This window comes from Pristiophorus japonicus, chromosome 6 (genome assembly GCF_044704955.1).
Source record: "Pristiophorus japonicus isolate sPriJap1 chromosome 6, sPriJap1.hap1, whole genome shotgun sequence".
NCBI lineage: Eukaryota > Metazoa > Chordata > Chondrichthyes > Pristiophoridae > Pristiophorus > Pristiophorus japonicus.
This window is the reverse complement of record NC_091982.1, coordinates 243,620,695-243,641,075: the sequence shown is the minus strand read 5'-3', so window position 1 is coordinate 243,641,075 and position 20,381 is coordinate 243,620,695. Positions and strand designations below refer to the sequence as shown.

The 20,381-nt window shown below is 52.2% G+C and overlaps 1 protein-coding gene across 10 annotated transcripts in view; it reads left to right on the top strand.

Annotated features, from left to right (window-relative positions):
- The window catches only part of LOC139266014 (traf2 and NCK-interacting protein kinase-like), a 231,688-nt gene that overhangs the window by 91,829 nt on the left and 119,478 nt on the right, over nt 1–20,381 (top strand). For all 10 annotated transcript variants that reach the window (XM_070883765.1, XM_070883761.1, XM_070883759.1 and 7 more), the window contains exons 3-4: nt 8,748–8,804; nt 19,291–19,416. In XM_070883765.1, the coding sequence (XP_070739866.1) occupies nt 8,748–8,804; nt 19,291–19,416 (183 nt within the window). The remainder of the gene's footprint in view (nt 1–8,747; nt 8,805–19,290; nt 19,417–20,381) is intronic.

Here is a 20,381-nt window from a genome sequence, read left to right as displayed (position 1 = left end):
TTACCTTATGATGATAGATTGAGTAGACTGGGTCTTTACTCTTTGGAGTTCAGAAGGATGAGGGGTGATCTTATAGAAACATTTAAAATAATGAAATGGATAGACAAGATAGAGGTTTTTTCCACTGGTCGGGGAGACTAGAACTAGGGGGCACAGCCTCAAAATACGGGGGAGCCAATTTAAAACCGAGTTGAGAAGGAATTTCTTCTCCCAAGGGTTGTGAATCTGTGGAATTCTCTGCCCAAGGAAGCATTTGAGGCGAGCTCATTGAATAGATTCAAATCACCGATAGATAAATTTTTAACCAATCAGGGAATTAAGGGTTATGGGGAGCGGGCGGGTAATGGAGCTGAGTCCACGGCCAGATCAGCCATGATCTTGTTGAATGGCGGAGCAGGCTCGAGGGGCTAGATGGCCTACTCCTGTTCCTAATTCTTATGTTCTTATGTTCCAGGGACTTGAGCACAAAAGTCTAGGCTGACACTCCAGTGCAGTGCTGAGGAGGTTCTGCACTGTCGGAGGGGCAGTCTTTCGGATGGGATATTAAACCGAGACCCCATCTTCTCTCTCAATGGGCATATTTTGAAGAAGAGCAGGGGAGTTATCCTGGGTGTCCTGGCCAATATTTATCCCTCAATCAACATAACAAAGCACAAACTATCTGATCATAATCACATTGCTGTTTTGGGAGCTTGCTGTGCACAAATTGGCTGCTGCGTTTCCCACATTACAACAGTGACTGCACTCCAAAAGTACTTCGATGGCTTTTAAAGCGCTTTGGGATGTCCGATGGTTGTGAAAGGCGCTATATAAATGCAAGTCTTTTATTCGCCTAGATAAGTAATCTCTATGCTGCCGTATCCATTACTCACAAAGCCATCTGGTTGGGTTTTGTTATTCGAATACTGAGTGAAACAGGTGCAGGATATCCCCAGGGTTGAAGAGAGTCTGGGGTGAATTGGGAAATTGTGACCTGGGTGATGGCAAACTTGGGTTTTAAAAGAGAGATGAGAAGTTGCGCAGTTTTGAGGTAAGAATGGAATGTGCTGCCTGAAAGGCCGGTGGAAGCAGATTCAATAGTAACTATCAAAAGGGAATTTGATAAATACTTGAAAAGGAAATAATTGCAGGGTTATGGGGAAAGAGCGGGGGGAGTGTGACTCATTGGATCGCTCTTTCAAAGAGCCGGCACAGGCACGATGGGCCGAATGACCTCTTTCAGCGCTGAAGCATTCCACGGTTAATTCTCCGAGTGATAGAATTATAGACTGTTGAGCCTTGCCTGAGGAAATCTTGAGTTATTTTCTCGCTCTCTCTCTCTCGCGCTCGCTCTCTCTCTCTCTCTCGCGCTCGCTCTCTCTCTCTCTCGCGCTCGCTCTCTCTCTCTCTCGCGCTCGCTCTCTCTCTCTCGCGCTCGCTCTCTCTCTCTCGCGCTCGCTCTCTCTCTCTCGCGCTCGCTCTCTCTCGCTCGCTCTCTCTCTCTCTCTCGCTCTCTCTCTCTCTCTCTCTCGCTCTCTCTCTCTCTCTCTCTCGCGCTCTCTCGCTCTCTCGCGCTCTCTCTCTCGCGCTCTCTCTCTCGCTCTCTCGCGCTCGCTCGCTCGCTCTCGCGCTCGCTCTCTCTCTCTCGCGCTCGCTCTCTCTCTCTCGCGCTCGCTCTCTCTCGCTCGCGCTCGCTCTCTCTCGCTCGCTCTCTCTCTCTCTCTCGCTCTCTCTCTCTCTCTCTCTCGCTCTCTCTCTCTCTCTCTCGCGCTCTCTCGCTCTCTCGCGCTCTCTCTCTCGCGCTCTCTCTCTCGCTCTCTCGCGCTCGCTCGCTCGCTCTCGCGCTCGCTCTCTCTCTCTCGCGCTCGCTCTCTCTCTCTCTCGCGCTCGCTCTCTCTCTCTCTCGCGCTCGCTCTCTCTCTCTCGCGCTCGCTCTCTCTCGCTCGCTCTCTCTCTCTCTCTCGCTCTCTCTCTCTCTCTCTCTCTCGCTCTCTCTCGCTCTCTCTCTCTCTCTCTCTCGCGCTCTCTCGCTCTCTCGCGCTCTCTCTCTCGCGCTCTCTCTCTCTCTCTCTCGCGCTCTCTCTCTCTCTCTCTCGCGCTCGCTCTCTCTCTCTCGCGCTCGCTCTCTCTCTCTCGCGCTCGCTCTCTCTCTCTCTCGCGCTCGCTCTCTCTCTCTCTCGCGCTCGCTCTCTCTCTCTCTCGCGCTCGCTCTCTCTCTCTCTCTGCGCTCGCTCTCTCTCTCGCGCTCGCTCTCTCTCTCTCTCTCGCGCTCGCTCTCTCTCTCTCTCTCGCGCTCGCTCTCTCTCTCTCTCTCGCGCTCGCTCTCTCTCTCTCGCGCTCGCTCTCTCTCTCTCTCGCGCTCGCTCTCTCTCTCTCTCGCGCTCGCTCTCTCTCTCTCGCGCCTCTCGCTCTCTCGCTCTCTCTCTCTCTCTCTGCTCTCTCTCTCTCTCTCTCTCTCGCTCTCTCGCTCTCTCTCTCTCTCTCTCTCGCGCTCTCTCGCTCTCTCGCGCTCTCTCTCTCGCGCTCTCTCTCTCTCTCTCTCGCGCTCTCTCTCTCTCTCTCTCGCGCTCGCTCTCTCTCTCTCGCGCTCGCTCTCTCTCTCTCGCGCTCGCTCTCTCTCTCTCTCGCGCTCGCTCTCTCTCTCTCTCGCGCTCGCTCTCTCTCTCTCTCGCGCTCGCTCTCTCTCTCTCTCTCGCGCTCGCTCTCTCTCTCGCGCTCGCTCTCTCTCTCTCTCTCGCGCTCGCTCTCTCTCTCTCTCTCGCGCTCGCTCTCTCTCTCTCTCTCGCGCTCGCTCTCTCTCTCTCTCTCGCGCTCGCTCTCTCTCTCTCTCTCGCGCTCGCTCTCTCTCTCTCTCTCGCGCTCGCTCTCTCTCTCTCTCTCGCGCTCGCTCTCTCTCTCTCTCTCGCGCTCGCTCTCTCTCTCTCGCGCTCGCTCTCTCTCTCTCGCGCTCGCTCTCTCTCTCTCGCGCTCGCTCTCTCTCTCTCGCGCTCGCTCTCTCTCTCTCTCGCGCTCGCTCTCTCTCTCTCTCGCGCTCGCTCTCTCTCTCTCTCGCGCTCGCTCTCTCTCTCTCTCGCGCTCGCTCTCTCTCTCTCTCTCGCGCTCGCTCTCTCTCTCTCTCTCTCTCGCTCGCTCTCTCTCTCTCTCTCGCGCTCGCTCTCTCTCTCTCTCTCGCGCTCGCTCTCTCTCTCTCTCTCGCGCTCGCTCTCTCTCTCTCTCTCGCGCTCGCTCTCTCTCTCTCTCTCGCGCTCGCTCTCTCTCTCTCTCTGCGCTCGCTCTCTCTCTCTCTCTCGCGCTCGCTCTCTCTCTCTCTCTCTCGCGCTCGCTCTCTCTCTCTCTCTCGCGCTCGCTCTCTCTCTCTCTCGCGCTCGCTCTCTCTCTCTCTCGCGCTCGCTCTCTCTCTCTCTCTCTCTCTCTCGCGCTCGCTCTCTCTCTCTCTCGCGCTCGCTCTCTCTCTCTCTCTCGCGCTCGCTCTCTCTCTCTCTCTCGCGCTCGCTCTCTCTCTCTCTCTCGCGCTCGCTCTCTCTCTCTCTCGCGCTCGCTCTCTCTCTCTCTCGCGCTCGCTCTCTCTCTCTCTCTCGCTCGCTCGCTCGCTCGCTCTCTCTCTCTCTCTCTCGCGCTCGCTCTCTCTCTCTCTCTCGCGCTCGCTCTCTCTCTCTCTCGCGCTCGCTCTCTCTCTCTCTCGCGCTCGCTCTTCTCTCGCGCTCGCTCGCTCTCTCTCTCGCTCGCTCTCTCTCTCTCGCGCTCGCTCGCTCTCTCTCTCGCGCTCGCTCTCTCGCGCTCGCTCTCGCTCTCGCTCTCTCTCTCTCGCGCTCGCTCTCTCTCTCTCGCGCTCGCTCTCTCTCTCTCTCGCGCTCGCTCTCTCTCTCTCTCGCGCTCGCTCTCTCTCTCTCTCTCGCGCTCGCTCTCTCTCTCTCTCTCGCGCTCGCTCTCTCTCTCTCTCTCGCGCTCGCTCTCTCTCTCTCTCTCGCGCTCGCTCTCTCTCTCTCTCTCGCGCTCGCTCTCTCTCTCTCTCTCGCGCTCGCTCTCTCTCTCTCTCTCGCGCTCGCTCTCTCTCTCTCTCTCGCGCTCGCTCTCTCTCTCTCTCTCGCGCTCGCTCTCTCTCTCTCTCTCGCGCTCGCTCTCTCTCTCTCTCTCGCGCTCGCTCTCTCTCTCTCTCGCGCTCGCTCTCTCTCTCTCTCGCGCTCGCTCTCTCGCGCTCGCTCTCTCTCTCGCGCTCGCTCTCTCTCTCTCTCTCGCGCTCGCTCTCTCTCTCTCTCTCGCGCTCGCTCTCTCTCTCTCTCTCGCGCTCGCTCTCTCTCTCTCTCGCGCTCGCTCTCTCTCGCTCGCTCGCTCGCTCGCTCGCTCTCTCTCTCTCTCTCTCTCGCGCTCGCTCTCTCTCTCTCTCCGCGCTCGCTCTCTCTCTCTCTCTCGCGCTCGCTCTCTCTCTCTCTCGCGCTCGCTCTCTCTCTCTCTCGCGCTCGCTCGCTCTCTCTCGCGCTCGCTCGCTCGCTCTCTCTCGCGCTCGCTCGCTCTCTCTCTCGCTCGCTCTCTCTCTCTCGCGCTCGCTCGCTCTCTCTCTCGCGCTCGCTCTCTCGCGCTCGCTCTCGCTCTCGCTCTCTCTCTCTCGCGCTCGCTCTCTCTCTCTCGCGCTCGCTCTCTCTCTCTCGCGCTCGCGCTCGCTCTCTCGCGCTCGCGCTCGCTCTCTCGCGCTCGCTCTCTCTCTCTCGCGCTCGCTCTCTCTCTCTCTCGCGCTCGCTCTCTCTCTCTCTCGCGCTCGCTCTCTCTCTCTCTCGCGCTCGCTCTCTCTCTCTCTCGCGCTCGCTCTCTCTCTCTCTCGCGCTCGCTCTCTCTCTCTCTCGCGCTCGCTCTCTCTCTCTCTCGCGCTCGCTCTCTCTCTCTCTCTCTCTCGCGCTCGCTCTCTCTCTCTCTCGCGCTCGCTCTCTCTCTCTCGCGCTCGCTCTCTCTCTCTCGCGCTCGCTCTCTCTCTCTCGCGCGCTCGCTCTCTCTCTCTCGCGCGCTCGCTCTCTCTCTCTCGCGCGCTCGCTCTCTCTCTCTCGCGCGCTCGCTCTCTCTCTCTCTCGCGCTCGCGCTCTCTCTCTCTCTCGCGCTCGCGCTCTCTCTCTCTCTCTCTCGCGCTCGCTCTCTCTCTCTCTCTCTCGCGCTCGCTCTCTCTCTCTCTCTCTCGCGCTCGCTCTCTCTCTCTCTCGCGCTCGCGCTCGCGCTCTCTCTCTCTCGCTCGCGCTCGCTCGCTCGCTCGCTCTCTCTCTCTCTCTCTCTCTCTCTCTCTCTCTCGCGGGACTGTGATTAAGTGACATAAGAACATAATTAGGAGCAGGAGTAGGCCATACGGTCCCTCAAGACTGATCCGCCATTCAATAAGATCATGGCTGATTTTCAACCTCAACTCCCACTTTCCCGCCCTATCTCCATATCCCTCGATTCCAGGGATCTCGGCCTTGAATAAATTGAGACTGAGCATCCACAGCCCTCAAGGACAGCGAATTCCAAAGATTCACAACCCTCTGAGTGAAGCAATTTCTCCTCATCTCGGTCTTAAATGGCCGACCCCTTATCTCTAGACTGTGCCCCCTGGTTCTCGACACACCAGCCACGGGGAAACAACCTCACTGTCAATCTACCCTGTCAATCCCCCTCATAATCTTGTATGTTTCAATGAGATCATCTCACATTCTTCTAAACTCCAGAGAGTATGGGCTCCATTTCTCATCCCAGGAATCAATCTAGTGAACCTTCATTGCACTGCCTGTAGGGAAAGTATATCCTCCTTCCGATAAGGAGAAGGTAAACAAAGGTAATGTTTCTTCAGCCTCTCTCATTCGGAGTAGTGAGACTAATTGGATCGCTCTTTCAGAGAGCTGGCACAGACAGGATGGGCCGAATGGCGGCCTCCTGTGCTGTACAGTTCAGTGATGGGTGGGAGTAGGGGAGGGTGCGAAGGGTCTTTACTTGAACCCAGCTGAGATACAGGGATGAGGGAGAGAGTGTAGAACCAGAGATTTGGGGCTTAAGAGAGGGGCATGTTCAGCTGGATCATGGTATCGATTTTAAAATAGGAATGAGGAAGCTTGTGTTGCCGTGAGATGTGACAGTTACTCAATAGTGAGCAATTGGTAACTTGTTTAAAAATCTAATTACAGCGAATGTTAAATCTAGTCATTGCACTTCAACAAAACCTTGTGTTCGAGAGAAGCGGCCATCTTGATGGCAACCGGGGCTGAAAGGGTTAAACTACGAGGACAGGTTGCACAGACTGGGCTTGTGTTCTCGTGAGTTTAGTGGTTGAGGGATCATCAGGGGCAAATATGACGCCAATGTGCAAGTACAGCACGTGGTGCTCAAAGCCTGGGCGAGGAGGCCCGGAGATGAAGTTACCTCTCCTGGAGATGTTGGGCTGGGGGAACGGGTCCATGAACCCCAGTTTGCCCTACAGACTGAGTGACGTATCTTCAGGTGTGAGCGGGATAGCTAGATATTTGGGGGGCCTGAGTCCTGTACTCACCAAGAGACCCTCTGCCCCCCCGAAGCTGGCAGGATGACTGTGCAGCGATCGGGAGCGAGGGACTCGTGTTGTCTTGTTTTGCTCCCTCCATTCCTGACCCAGGAGTGCTGAGGACCACTTCGTCCGATCAGCGAACTCGTCATCGACCAGCAATGGAATCAACAACAACTTGCATTTATATAGCACCTTTACAAAGTATTTTCACCACAGAGAGAGGCCATTCGGCCCATCTGCTCTGTGCCGGTGTTTATGCTCCACACGAGCCTCCTCCCACACTTCATCTCACCCCATCAGCATATCCTTCTATTCCTTTCTCTCTCATGTGTTTATCTAGCTTCCCCTTAAATGCATCGATACTATTCACCTCAACCACTCCCTGTGGCAGCGAGTTCCACATTCTCACCGCTGTCTGGGTAAAGAAGTTTCTCCTGAATTTCCGATTGGATTTATTAGTGATTGTCATATTTTTATGGCCCCCAGATTTGTTCACCCCACAAGTGGAAACATCTTCTCTGCATCTGTCCTATAGCTAGAGAAAAGCACCCCAGCCGGTTCCACATAGGTTTAACCTCTCAGTTCTGCTATCATCCTCGTAAATCTTTTATTTAACGTAGTAAAACATCCCACGGCATTTCACAGGAGCGTAATCAGACATAATTTGATGCCGAGCCACTTGAGATATTAGGACAGGTGAAAGCTTGGTCAAAGAGGTGGGTTTTACGGAGCGTTTTCAAGGAGGAGAGAGGCGGAGAGGTTTAGGGAGGGGTGGGGTGACTAAAATCGGGGATGCACAAGAGCCCCGAATTGGAGGAGCACAGCAATCTCGGAGGGTTGTGGGGCTGGAAAAGGTTACAGAATGGAGAGGTCATGGAGGGATTCGAACACAAGCATGAGAATTTTATAATCGAAGCATTGCTGAGCTATGAGGCTCAGCGAATTACCGGGATTAATTTTCTGATCAGACTTGAACACCATAATCTAGGCTGACACACCAAGTCCGGTACTGAGGGAGCGCTGCACTGTCGGAGGGGAAGCTCTGAGGGAGAGCTGCACTGTCGGAGGGGCAGTTCTGAGGGAGCACTGCCCTGTCGGAGGGGCAGTTCTGAGGGAGCAGCGCACTGTCGGAGGGGCAGTGCTGAGAGAGCGCTGCGCTGTCGGAGGGGCAGTGCTGAGGGAGCGCTGCCCTATCGGAGGGGCAGTACTGAGGGAGCAGCGCACTGTTGGAGGTGCCTCCTTTCAACATAAGGACTCTGCTTCACCCCCTTTCCGCATCCTGGACAGCGGTATAACTGCAATCACCGAGTGGGAGACAGCGGTATAACTGCAATCACCGAGTGGGAGAGTTTGTGTCTGCACTGACTGTAGAGACTCCCAATCATTTATGCCACCATGTCAACTTTCATTCTCAGCCGTTCACACATCTTGTTGGCGCTCAGTCTTGAGGAATGTTCAGTGCTGGGCGAGGGTGTGGGATGGGAATGGAGAACGTTGTATTCCTGGGAGTGGGGGCAGACCCGGTCCTAAAATTTGGAGGAGAGCTTCGGCTACCCAGAGTGAAGGATCCGGTCATTGCAGAAACCACTTGTTATCTAGGGACAGCTGGCCAGAGATCTCTGAATCCTATTGCAGACCCATTATAATCTGGTGATCCCCAACAAAAGATCTATCTGCCTGTGTGACCAGTAAGAAAGAAAAAACTTGCATTTCTATAGTGCCTTTCACATCCTCTGGATGTCCCAAAGCGCTTTACATCCAATGAAGTGTCACTTTTGTAATGTCGGAAACATGGCAATTTTCACACAGCAAGATCTCACAGACAGCAAAGAGATAATGATCAAATAATCTGTGTTAACTTTGTGATGTTGGTTGAAGGTGTAGATATTGACCAGGACACTGGGGAGAGCTTCCCTGCTCTTCTTCGAAATAGTGGCTGTAGGATCTTTTACACCCACCTGACAGGGCAGACAGAGCCTCGGTTTAAGCCCACATCTGAAAGGCAGCACCTCCAACAGTGCAGCACTCCCTCAGTACCGCACTGGGTGTGTCAGCCTGGATTATGTGCTCATGTCCCTGGAGTGAGATTTGAACCCACAATCTTCTGACTCCGAGGCGAGGGTGCTGCCCACTGAGCCACGGCGGACCGTTCTCCCTGTGGGCTGTAGTCAGGGTGTGTGTGTACTTTCCAGGTCTCGGACCGTGACACCTGTAGTGAGAGAGCTCAGTGCGGGTTTCACCTATCTAACGCTGCTGTGATTTGCTTTCCCTGCAGGGACGACACGTCAAGACGGGACAGCTTGCTGCCATCAAGGTTATGGACATCACTGGGGTAACGTATCTCGCTTCTGTCAGTCTGGGCTGCCTAGGGCGTAGATCGAGTGAACGTTGTATTGGAGAGTGATGCACGCAGGGGCTCCTTCGATGGCTCACTGGGAAAACCGTTGTCGGACGCACTAACCATCAGCGGTCCAAGGCCACCGTCAATATCGTGGTCGCCATGTTGGTGTTTTGGTGATTTATAAACCGGTATTGGGCCGACCAGGTGTCCTTCTACTCTCGGTCTCCTTCCACCCTGCCATGGTAGGAGGGGATTCTTGGGAGGGCAGCACTTCCCACTTGAATTGGGGGAGGGGGGTGGTGGGGGGGCGGGGGCACAAGGAACGGCATTGATTGGGGTGGGATGTGGTTCCTGAGCAGCAGTGGGATGGCAGGGTGAGGTGGATAGCAATGAAAGGGAGGGTAGAAGCACTTTGAGTGTCTCGTTGGGCAGGTGAGCAAGGAGAGTGTCAGCATTACCTGGGTGGGGAGAAGGGTGATGAATGACCGATTGAATGTAGGGATGAGGGAAGGGTTCAAAGAGTAAAGGGTTGGATGATGTGCTGTACTAGTGTGTACAAGTCTGTCACTGTACAACATGGGTACAGTACTGGTGGGTACAGGTCTGTCACTATTACACTGGGGTACAGTACTGGTGGGTACAGGTCTGTCACTATTACACTGGGGTACAGTACTAGTGTGTACAAGTCTGTCACTGTACAACACGGGTACAGTACTGGTTGGTACAGGTCTGTCACTATTACACTGGGGTACAGTACTGGTGGGTACAAGTCTGTCACTGTACAACACGGGTACAGTACTGGTTGGTACAGGTCTGTCACTATTACACTGGGGTTACAGTACTGGTGGGTACAGGTCTGTCACTGTATAACACTAGGATACAGTAATGGGTATCGATCTGTCACTATAACACTGGGGTACAGTACTGGTGGGTACAGGTCTGTCATTGTATAACACTGGGTACAGTACTGGTGGGTACAGGTCTGTCACTGTATAACGGGTACAGTGGTGGTGGGTACAGGTCTGTCACTGTATAACACGGGTACAGTACTGGTGGGTACAGGTCTGTCACTGTATAACACGGGTACAGTGGTGGTGGGTACAGGTCTGTCATTGTATAACACGGGTACAGTACTGGTGGTGGGTACAGGTCTGTCACTGTATAACACGAATACAGTACTGGAGCACACAGACTGCGGTAGGTTGGAGGGCTGCCAAACTCCCACAGTGAAAAGGTGGGAGGGAACATTTTGTCCTCTTGCAGTCACTGCCTTGACCCCCAACCTGCCCGCCTCTGCCCATGGGTTGCTGCCTCAAGGCACTGATCTAGAAGGTACAGTGTACTGCGTCACGCATTACTCATCAGTTCACTAACGTTACCAGAGTGGGAGAGCTGTAACCGGCTTTGTGCTTTATGTGGGGTAGATGAAGAGTGTGTTTTATGTGTCCTCACCTCACATTGCCCCTGTCAGACCACAGGAGGCGAAGCATTCTCCTTTCAACAGCTTCTCCGCCCTGCAGCCATCTTTAGCAATCCAGCGACACATGACGGAAGTATTATTGTTCTAAAGCAGCGACATTTGTGAGCGTAGATTATGGTCCTGTCATCTCCCTACAGCTTAACATCGCTCCGTCTGAGGCCTTAATGATGGGCCTTGCTTTGTCATCACTGGCAACATCGACTCGAGTAAGATTTCTGTAATTATTTCATCTCTCAGCCCCCTTGCACATTCACATCTTTTAAAAATAACATTGAACTGAAAGTGTGCTCGACCCCTTCGATTGTCAGTCTGCCTGCCCGATCATGACTCGTTTATCTCAAAGTTGTGAAAGGATCTTCAAAGTTGGCTGAGAGTATTGAGGTGATGACAACCTTGCAACACATCATCGGGAAACTCTTTGCGGAGAAAAAGTAAAGAAAGAAAGAATTGGATTTATATAGCGCCTTTCACAACCTCAGGATGTCCCAAAGTGCTTTACAGCCAATGAAGCACTTTTTGGAGTGTAGTCACTGTTGCAATGTACGAAACGCAGCAGCCAATTTGCTCACAGTAAGCTCTCACAAACAGCAATGTGATAAATGACTAGATCATCTGTTTTTAGTGATGTTGGTTGAGGGATAAATATTGGCCCCAGGACACTGGGAAGAAATCCCTCTCTCTTGCGTCCACCTGAGCGGGCAAGCGGGCCACTCCCTCAGTACTGCCCCTCCGACAGTGCGGCGCTCCCTCAGTACTGCCCCTCCGACAGTGCGCCTCTCCCTCAGTACTGCCCCTCCGACAGTGCGGCGCTCCCTCAGTACTGCCCCTCCGACAGTGCGGCGCTCCCTCAGTGCGCCTCTCCCTCAGTACTGCCCCTCCGACAGTGCGCCTCTCCCTCAGTACTGCCCCTCCGACAGTGCGCCGCCGCTCCCTCAGTACAGCCCCTCCGACAGTGCGCCGCCGCTCCCTCAGTACTGCCCCTCCGACAGTGCGCCGCTCCCTCAGTACTGCCCCTCCGACAGTGCGCCTCTCCCTCAGTGCGCCGCTCCCTCAGTACTGCCCCTCCGACAGTGCGCCTCTCCCTCAGTGCGCCGCTCCCTCAGTACTGCTCCTCCGACAGTGCGGCGCTCCCTCAGTACTGCCCCTCCGACAGTGCGTCGCTCCCTCAGTACTGCCCCCTCCGACAGTGCGTCGCTCCCTCAGTACTGCCCCTCCGACAGTGCGGCGCTCCCTCAGTACTGCCCCTCCGACAGTGCGGCGCTCCCTCAGTACTGCCCCTCCGACAGTGCGGCGCTCTCTCAGTGCTGCCCCTCCGACAGTGCGCCTCTCCCTCAGTGCGCCGCTCCCTCAGTACTGCCCCTCCGACAGTGCGGCGCTCTCTCAGTACTGCCCCTCCGACAGTGCGCCGCTCCCTCAGTACTGCCCCTCCGACAGTGCGCCTCTCCCTCAGTACTGCACTGGGAGTATCGGCCTGGTTCATGGGCTCAAGTCTCTGGAGTGAAACATGAACCCACGACCTCTTGAGTCTTTGGTGAGAGTGCTACCCCCTTGGCCATGGCTGAGCGCTCGATAGTGATCTGAGTTCAATCTGACGGACGTGTGTTGCTGGATAACACCAGCCTGAACAAGGGTTAAACGGGATGCGCGAGAGTATAAGGTATTGGAAACAACGAAGCTGCGGAAAGTGCTGTGAGCTGAGGAGCAGGGGTTTCCATCGAGCATCTGACCCTCGAATGTGATTGAGCTGTAATTGTCCAACTAGCCTTGGCTCTGCTCAACACTGGCAGACAGCAGCCACAGATGGTGAAAGGGCATTGATTTATTGAACGACACTAATGAGAAAATTAAACCAGCTGATCATTAAAACGTGGATCCCGGACTCCTGGGTCGTGGCCGGAAAATCACACAAGCAGAAAAACACCAGCAAACATCTGATAATAGGCAGAGAAAATACAGCGAGTCTTTGATCCCAGCTTCACCCAATTGAAGCGGATGTGTGTGTGAAGCACTTTGGGGACTTCTAGCTGTCCTGCGAGGCAATCTGTAAATGTCGGGCAGCAATTCTTCACACACCGGGCGGGGGAAATCTGGAACTCTCTTCCCCAAAACGCTGCTGGGGGTGGGGAGCAATTGTAAATGTCAAACTGTGATTGATGGGGACTTGGGCAGATAGTTGAGGATGATGCATTTCTAAATTGGACTGTTAGACTGAGCACGACACCTCTTTCAAAGAGCCAGCAATGGGCCGAACGGTCTCGGTCTCTGTGCGTAAGTTTTCATCATTCTATGTAGGTAAGGGCAAGTATTTATAGAATCATATAATCAGTATTCAGGGATACGGAGCCAAGGACAGGTGATGGAGACCAGATACAGATCGGCCATGATCTCATTGAATGGTGAAACAGGCTCGAGGCGCTGAAAGGCCTCCTGTTCTTTCTTGGTTGTGCAGGTTAGAACCTGCCATCTTTACCCAGAGCACTGAGTAAAGCCCCGTCTCCATTGAAGCAGCTTCCATTGCTTGAAGCTAAATATCTTGGCTCCCCCTCCTCTACTCTTGAGGGTGCCGACTCATGCGGGACTGTGGCGGGGGGCTAGGGAGGAGGGAGGGGATGACTGGTTCGGTGTGGGGGGGGGGGCGATGGGTTCGGGGAAGGTGGCGGAAGGGTGCGGTATAAGGTGTTTCAGGGAGGGGGGAATTAGGGGAGGTGTTGGGGAGAGGTGGGGTCAGGGAATGGAGGGGGTATTGGTAATGGGGTGTTTCAGGGAGGGGGGAATTGGGAGAGGTGGGGTCATGGAATGGAGGGGGGGATTGGTGATAGGGTTTCAGGGAGGGGGGAAATAGGGGAGGGGATGGAGTGGGGATGGGGGGGGGGTTTCAGGAAGGGGGAATTAGAGGAGGTGGTGAGGTGGGGGAATGGAATGGGGGTTTCAGAGACGGGTTGAATCAGCCGCCGCTCGATGGAATGTCAACAGGTCTCTTACAGCAGGGTTTGCCGGTGTACGATCGGCATTATTCTGATCACCGCTACAATAGACAGTAGCCATATTGCGATGAAGGCGTTGGCGGGGGTGGGGGACGGGCATGTGATGGCGAGGCTTGGGCCCAGTCTGTGTTGGTACCTAATGGTTTACATCCTAGGGTCTTAAAAGATGCGGCTGCAGAGATAGTGGATGCATTGGTTGTAATCTACCAAAATTCCCTGGATTCTGGGGCGGTTCCAGCGGATTGGAAAACTGCAAATGTAACGCCCCTATTTAAAAAAAGAAGTAGGTAGGCAGAAAGCAGGAAACTATAGACCAGTTATCCTAACATCTGTCATTGGGAAAATGCTCGAGTCCATTATTAAGGAAGTAGTAGCAGGACATTTGGAAAAGCATAATTCAATCAAGCAATGTCAGCGTGGTTTTATGAATTGGAAATCATGCTTGACAAATTTGCTGGAGGTCTTTGAGGATGTAAGGAGCAGGGTTGATAAGGGGGAACCAGTGGATGTGGTATATTTGGATTTCCAGAAGGCATTCGATAAGGTGCCACATAAAAGGTTACTGCACAAGATAAAAGTTCACGGGGTTGGGGTAATATATTAGAGGTTGGCTAACTAACAGAAAACAGAGAGTCGGGATAAATGGGTCATTTTCTGGTTGGCAAACAGTGACTAGTGGGGTATTGCAGGGATCGGTGCTGGGGCATCAACTATTTACAATCTATATTAATGACTTGGATGAAGGGACCGAGTGTAATGTAGCCAAGTTTGCTGATGATACGAAGATGGGTGGGATAGCAAATTGCGAGGAGGACCCAAAAAAATCTGCAAAGGGATATAGACAGGCTAAGTGAGTGGGCAAAAATTTGGCAAATGGAGTATAATGTGGGAAAATGTGAGGTTATTCACTTTGGCAGGAAAAATAACAAAGCAAATTATTATTTAAATGGAGAGAAATTACAAAATGCTGCAGTACGGAGGGACCAGGGGTTCCTTGTGCACGAAACACAAAAAGTTATATGCAGGCACAGCAAGTAATCAGGAAGGCAAATGGAATATTGGCCTTTATTATAAGGGGGTTGGAGTTTAAAAGCAGAGAAGTCCTGCTACAACTGTACAGGGTATTGGTGAGGCCACACCTAGAGTACTGCTTACAGTTTTGTTCTCCTTATTTAAGAAGGGATATACTTGCATAGGAGACTGTTCAGAGAAGGTTCACTTGGTTGATTCCTGAGATGAGGGGGGTTGACTTATGAAGAAAGGTTGAGTAGGTTGGGCCTATACACATTGGAGTTTAGAAGAATGGGAGGTGATCTTATCAAAACATATGATATTGAGGGGGCTTGAAAAGTTGGATGCACAGAGGATGTTTCCACTTGTAGGTGAATCTAGAACTAGGGGGCGTAGTTTAAGAATAAGGGGTCGCCCATTTAGAATGGAGATGAGGAGGAATTTCTTCTCTCTGAGGATTGTAAATCTGTGGAATTCTTTCCTCCAGAGAGCTGTGGAGGTTGGGTCATTGAATATATTTTAAGGTGGAGATGGACAGATTTTTGAAAGATACGTTAGTGAAGGGTTATGGGGAGCGGGCAGGGAAGTGGAGTTGAGGCCAAGAGCAGATCAGCCATGATCTTACAGAATGGTGGAGCAGGCTCGGGGCCGAATGGTCTACACCTGCTCCTATGTTTATCTCCTATTTCCTATGTTTATCCCCCCCCCCCCTCACCCAACTTCCTTTCCCCCTTTTAATGAGCTAACCTGCGGGTACATTTACATAGCTGCTCCCTCTGTCCCACCCTGTGGCTGTTCCTCACATGGGGATGGACACGGTTATCCCTGGGCCGATGATGCGCCTATATCGGGACAGCACAGCTGAGACCTCTGCCATCCGCTCCTTGCAGGTGCACCTTCCTGCAGGGAGCACCGGATCGGGAACAGGAATGGTGGGCACCTTTCCCACATCCCCCTCCCCCCCCCCCCCATTCCCAACTTTCCACATCCCAAGACCACTGGTTGGAACTGCAGCATCCTTGTTGCTCAGATCGGCTGGACGCGGCACCGTGTCGAGGTCAGGACTTGTCCAACTCCTCCGTGTAGTTGACTTGCGATGCCCTACACGGGATCAGGCAGAGCCCCTCTCCTGTCGCGTTCCTTTGGATCGTGGCTGATCTGTACCTCAACTCTGTAATCCCTTGATGCCCTCGTCTGAAGAAAATCTATCGCTCTCGGTCTTGAAAGCTCCAATTGCTCCCCAGCATCCACAGCTTTTTGGGGGCGAGATTTCCCGATTCCCACGGTGCATTTGTGTATAGAAATACTTCCTCATTTCATTCCTAGCTCTGATTTTAAGGTTATCCTCCCCATCTCCCCAGAGGAAATCATTTCTCTATCAAACCTATTGACTCCCTTTAACATTTTAAACACCACGATTCGATCCTCCCTCAATCTCTAAACTCGATACAAGCACATAGTCTCATAGGTGGTCCCTCGAACGAGGATAACTTGCTTCCACATGAGTTCACAATGAAGGACCCGATGTTCCAGTCCTGAACTCCAGGGGTGGAAGATGCCTGTGCGTGGATGTTTTTAACCTGTGGGGACCGTTGTACATCAGCCACCACGTGGACTCGACAGAGCTAGGCCTTTATCCAGTGGCAAGGATTAACCAGGATGACTGGAGACCTGCTCTGCTGCACAGACCTAATGTGCGCACACATATCGCCGTGTGGGCTGGCCCGTGCTGCACCTGAGCCCTCGGCTCTTCTGGGCCCCGTACCCTCATTTGCCGCACCTCCGCCCACGATGTTCCAGGGCCCGGCGCTCCAGCTCTATTTATCGCCCCGACCTGCGGTGGTGTTCTCTCACCGGTCGGGGCCGGCCACGATGTCTATCATTGTGGTGAATCTGCGCTGCACCCCCTCCTGAGGTGTGGTGCCCAGAACCAAACACAGTATCTCCAGACGGGGTCTGACCAAGGATCGGCACAACTGAGAAGTCCACATTCCATTCGCCTTTGTGATTACTTTTTGTACCCGTCCACTAGCATTTAGTGATTTGGTTTCAAATTCTTTCATGGGATGTGGGTGTTACTGGCAAGGCCCTGAGGGGCTTACTCGACATTTTTTTTTTTCTTTCCAGATGTCAGTTAAGAGTCAACTATATTACTGTCCCATATCGGCCAGACCGGGTAAGGGCGGCAGATTTCCTTCCCGAAAGGACATTCGTGAACCAGTTGGGTATTTGCGCCAATCTGATATTTCCCCCCAGCTGCCGTAGTGGGATTTGAATTGATATCGCCGGATCACTAGTCCAGGCCTCTGGATTACTAATCCAGTAACGTAACTGCAATGATACTGTTCCCTGCAAGATTTGTGTACATTAACCTAATTCCCGTCCGATCCTCCCAGCCTCTGGTCATATTCTAAGACAATATTCCGATTTGTCTTTCTCAGCTGCAAAGTGGATAACCTCACACTTGCCAATATCTCCCGCAGTTCTGCCCACGCACTTAATCTGTCAGTATCCCGTTGTAACTTCCTGCTCCTGTCTACACAACGCACTGTGCCTCCTGAATTGGTGAGCAGGCCAAACCTGTCATTGTTTTCAAGCATTCTCTGATCAGGATCCTTCCAGAGAAGGATTAGTTCCAGAAAAGCTTCTTCCTTTACACAAATGTTCGAATCATACACTCATGCAGCACAGCAGGAGGCCCTGATGCCTGTGCCGGCTCCAGTTATCCAGTTAGTCCCACTCCCCCCGCTCTTTTCCCCACAGCCCTGCAATTTTCCCCTTTTCAAGTATTTATCCAATTCCCCTTTTGAAAGTTAGTATTGAATCTGCTTCCACCGACCTTTCAGGCAGCGCGTTCCAGATCACAACAATTCGCTGTGTTTAACGAAGAAAAAAATCATCATCTTCCACACCCCCCCCCCCCTGGTTCTTTTGTCAAGTAATCACATACCTCTGATTCTCGAAGTGGAAAGGCAGCATTCTTGTCACCATCAGAAATTGGAGCGTAAAAGGGAAAATGTGAGGCTTCAACAGGAAGCAGAGTCCAGGTGAGGGAAAAGGAGCAGGAAGTCTGTTTGTTTGAAGGAAGGAAATGGGTTTTATGCTAAAACACCTTCATAAGTTTCATAACCTCTCTTATACATGCGATCGAGATATTCGCACTTAACTGTTTTGAAACCATTTTGTTGCCGAATTGCATCATGGAACAGTACAGCACAGAGAGAGGCCATTCGGCCCATCGAGCCTGTGCCAGCTCTTTCGAAGAGCGATCCAGTCAGTCCCGCTCCCCCGCTCTTTCCCCATATCCCTGTAATTTTTTCTGCTTCAAGTATTTATCCAATTCCCTTTTGCGAGCTCCGACTGAAACTGCCTCCACCACCCTATCAGGCAGTGCATTCCAAATCCTCACCACTCATTGCAAGAAATAAAGGATCGTATCAAATTGAAAACAATGGCATACAAAGTGGCCAAGATTAATGGGAGGCCAGAGGATTAAGAAACTTTTTAAAAACCAGCAAAGAACGACTAAAAAAAAAAAATAATAGAGGGGGAAGATAGATTATGAAAGTAAACTAGCAAGAAATATCAAAACAGATTGAACCTCCCTTATCTGGAACCCTCGGGACCTGGCCTGTTCTGGATAAGACATTTTTCTGGACGAGGAGTGGTCATGTTAAATTGGGTGGTACACGTACTGAGCAAGGGGATATCTGGTCTGGCTGGCTTGCGGCTGGGAGTCCAGCAGAGATATTGGGAAGGGGGGCGGTAGATCGCAGGGTCAGGCCAGCGATTGCGGGAGTCGGCAGTGAGGAAGAACTTCAATTTGTTCATGTCGGAGTTCTGCGCATGCGCCACCCGGTGGCTGGGAATGGTTCTGGACGAGGGGTGGTTCTGGATAAGGGAGTTCTGGATAAGGGAGGTTTAACCTGGTATATAAAAAGGGAGAGAGTGGCTAAAGTAAATATTGGTCACTTGGAGGATGAGACTGGGGAAATAATAATGGGGAACAGGGAAATGACAGAGACTTTGAACAAATATTAGTCTTCACGGTAGAAGACACTAAAAACATCCCAATAATGGATAATCAAGGGGCTATAGGGAGGGAGGAACTTAATATAATCACTATAACTAAAGAAGAAATATTCTATAAAATAATGGGACTAAAGGTGGACAAGTCCCCTGGACCTGATGGCTTGCATCCTAGGGTCTTAAAAAAAAAATGTGGCTGCAGAGATAGTGGATGCAACGGTTGTAATCTACCAAAATTCCCCGGATACTGGGGAGGTCCCAGCGGATTGAAAAACCTCAAATGTACCGCCCCTATTTAAAAAAGGAGACAGACAGAAAGCAGGAAACAGAGAGCTGTGGAGGCTGGGTCATTGAATATGTTTAAGGCGGAGATGGACACATTTTTGAGTGATACGGGAGTCAAGGGTTATGGGGAACGGGCAGAGAAGTGGAGCTGAGTCCATGATCAGATCAGCCATGATCTTATTAAATGGCGGAGCAGGCTCGAGGGGCCGAATGGCTGACTCCTCCTATTTCTTATGTTCTTGTGTTGCGTGAAAAGGTTTCCCTCATGTCACCACTGGTTCTTGCCAATCACCTTAAATCTGTGCCCTCTGATTATCGACCCTTCAGCCACTGGAAACCGTTTCTCCTTATTCATGCTATATAAGCTTTCATGATTTCGAACACTTCAATCAAATAGAAATAGAAATCTCTTCTTATCCGCCTTTGCTCTAAGGAGAATAACCCCAACTGGAATGCACTGCCTGAAAGGGTGGTGGAGGCAGATTCAATCATGGCTCTCAAAAGGGAATTGGATATGTGCGTGAAGGAAAAGAAATTGCAGGGCTGCAGCTAAAGCGCGGGGGAGTGTGGGACTAGCCTGAAGTGCTCTTGCAGAGCCGGCACAGGCTCGACGGGCCGAATGGCCTCCTTCTGTGCTGTAACCACTCTATGATGCGATGATTCTAAAGATGTCCATTTCTTTTCACAGGATGAAGAGGAGGAGATCAAGCAGGAAATTAATATGCTGAAGAAATATTCCCACCATCGGAACATCGCCACTTATTACGGAGCCTTCATTAAGAAGAACCCACCGGGAGTGGATGACCAGCTTTGGGTAAACTGATGCTTGTTTTATTGCAAGATGAGACTTGGCGTAAATTGTCTTGTGCGACACGCAAACTACATGAAGCCTTTTTAGTGAGCGGCGGTAACCCACGGCGACAGCTCGCTGAGGCCTCCCCTCCCCCTGAAGGCACCATCCCCTCCTGGGAGGGGTTTCTATGGTTACCAGTCGCCAGTGCTGTCATATGATGAACGGTTGAGCAGATTGGACCTCAGTAGTGGGTAAAATGATGGAATCAATTATTAAGGATGTCATAGCAGTGCATCTGGAAAATGGTGACATGATGGGTCCAAGTCAGCATGGATTTGTGAAAGGGAAATCATGCTTGACAAATCTTCTGGAATTTTTTGAGGATGTTTCCAGTAAAGTGGACAAAGGAGAACCAGTTGATGTGGTATATTTGGACTTTCAGAAGGCTTTCGACAAGGTCCCACACACGAGATTAATGTGCAAAGTTAAAGCACATGGGATTGGGGGTAGCGTGCTGACGTGGATTGAGAACTGGTTGTCAGACAGGAAGCAAAGAGTAGGAGTAAACGGGTACTTTTCGGAATGGCAGGCAGTGACTAGTGGGGTGCCGCAAGGCTCTGTGCTGGGGCCCCAGCTGTTTACATTGTACATTAATGATTTAGACGAGGGGATTAAATGCAGTATCTCCAAATTTGCGGATGACACTAAGTTGGGTGGCAGTGTGAGCTGCGAGGAGGATGCTATTAGGCTGCAGAGTGACTTGGATAGGTTAGGTGAGTGGGCAAATGCATGGCAGATGAAGTATAATGAGGTTATCCACTTTGGTGGTAAAAACAGAGAGACAGACTATTATCTGAATGGTGACAGATTAGGAAAAGGGAAGGTGCAACGAGACCTGGGTGTCATGGTACATCAGTCATTGAAGGTTAGCATGCAGGTACAGCAGGCGGTTAAGAAAGCAAATGGCATGTTGGCCTTCATAGCGA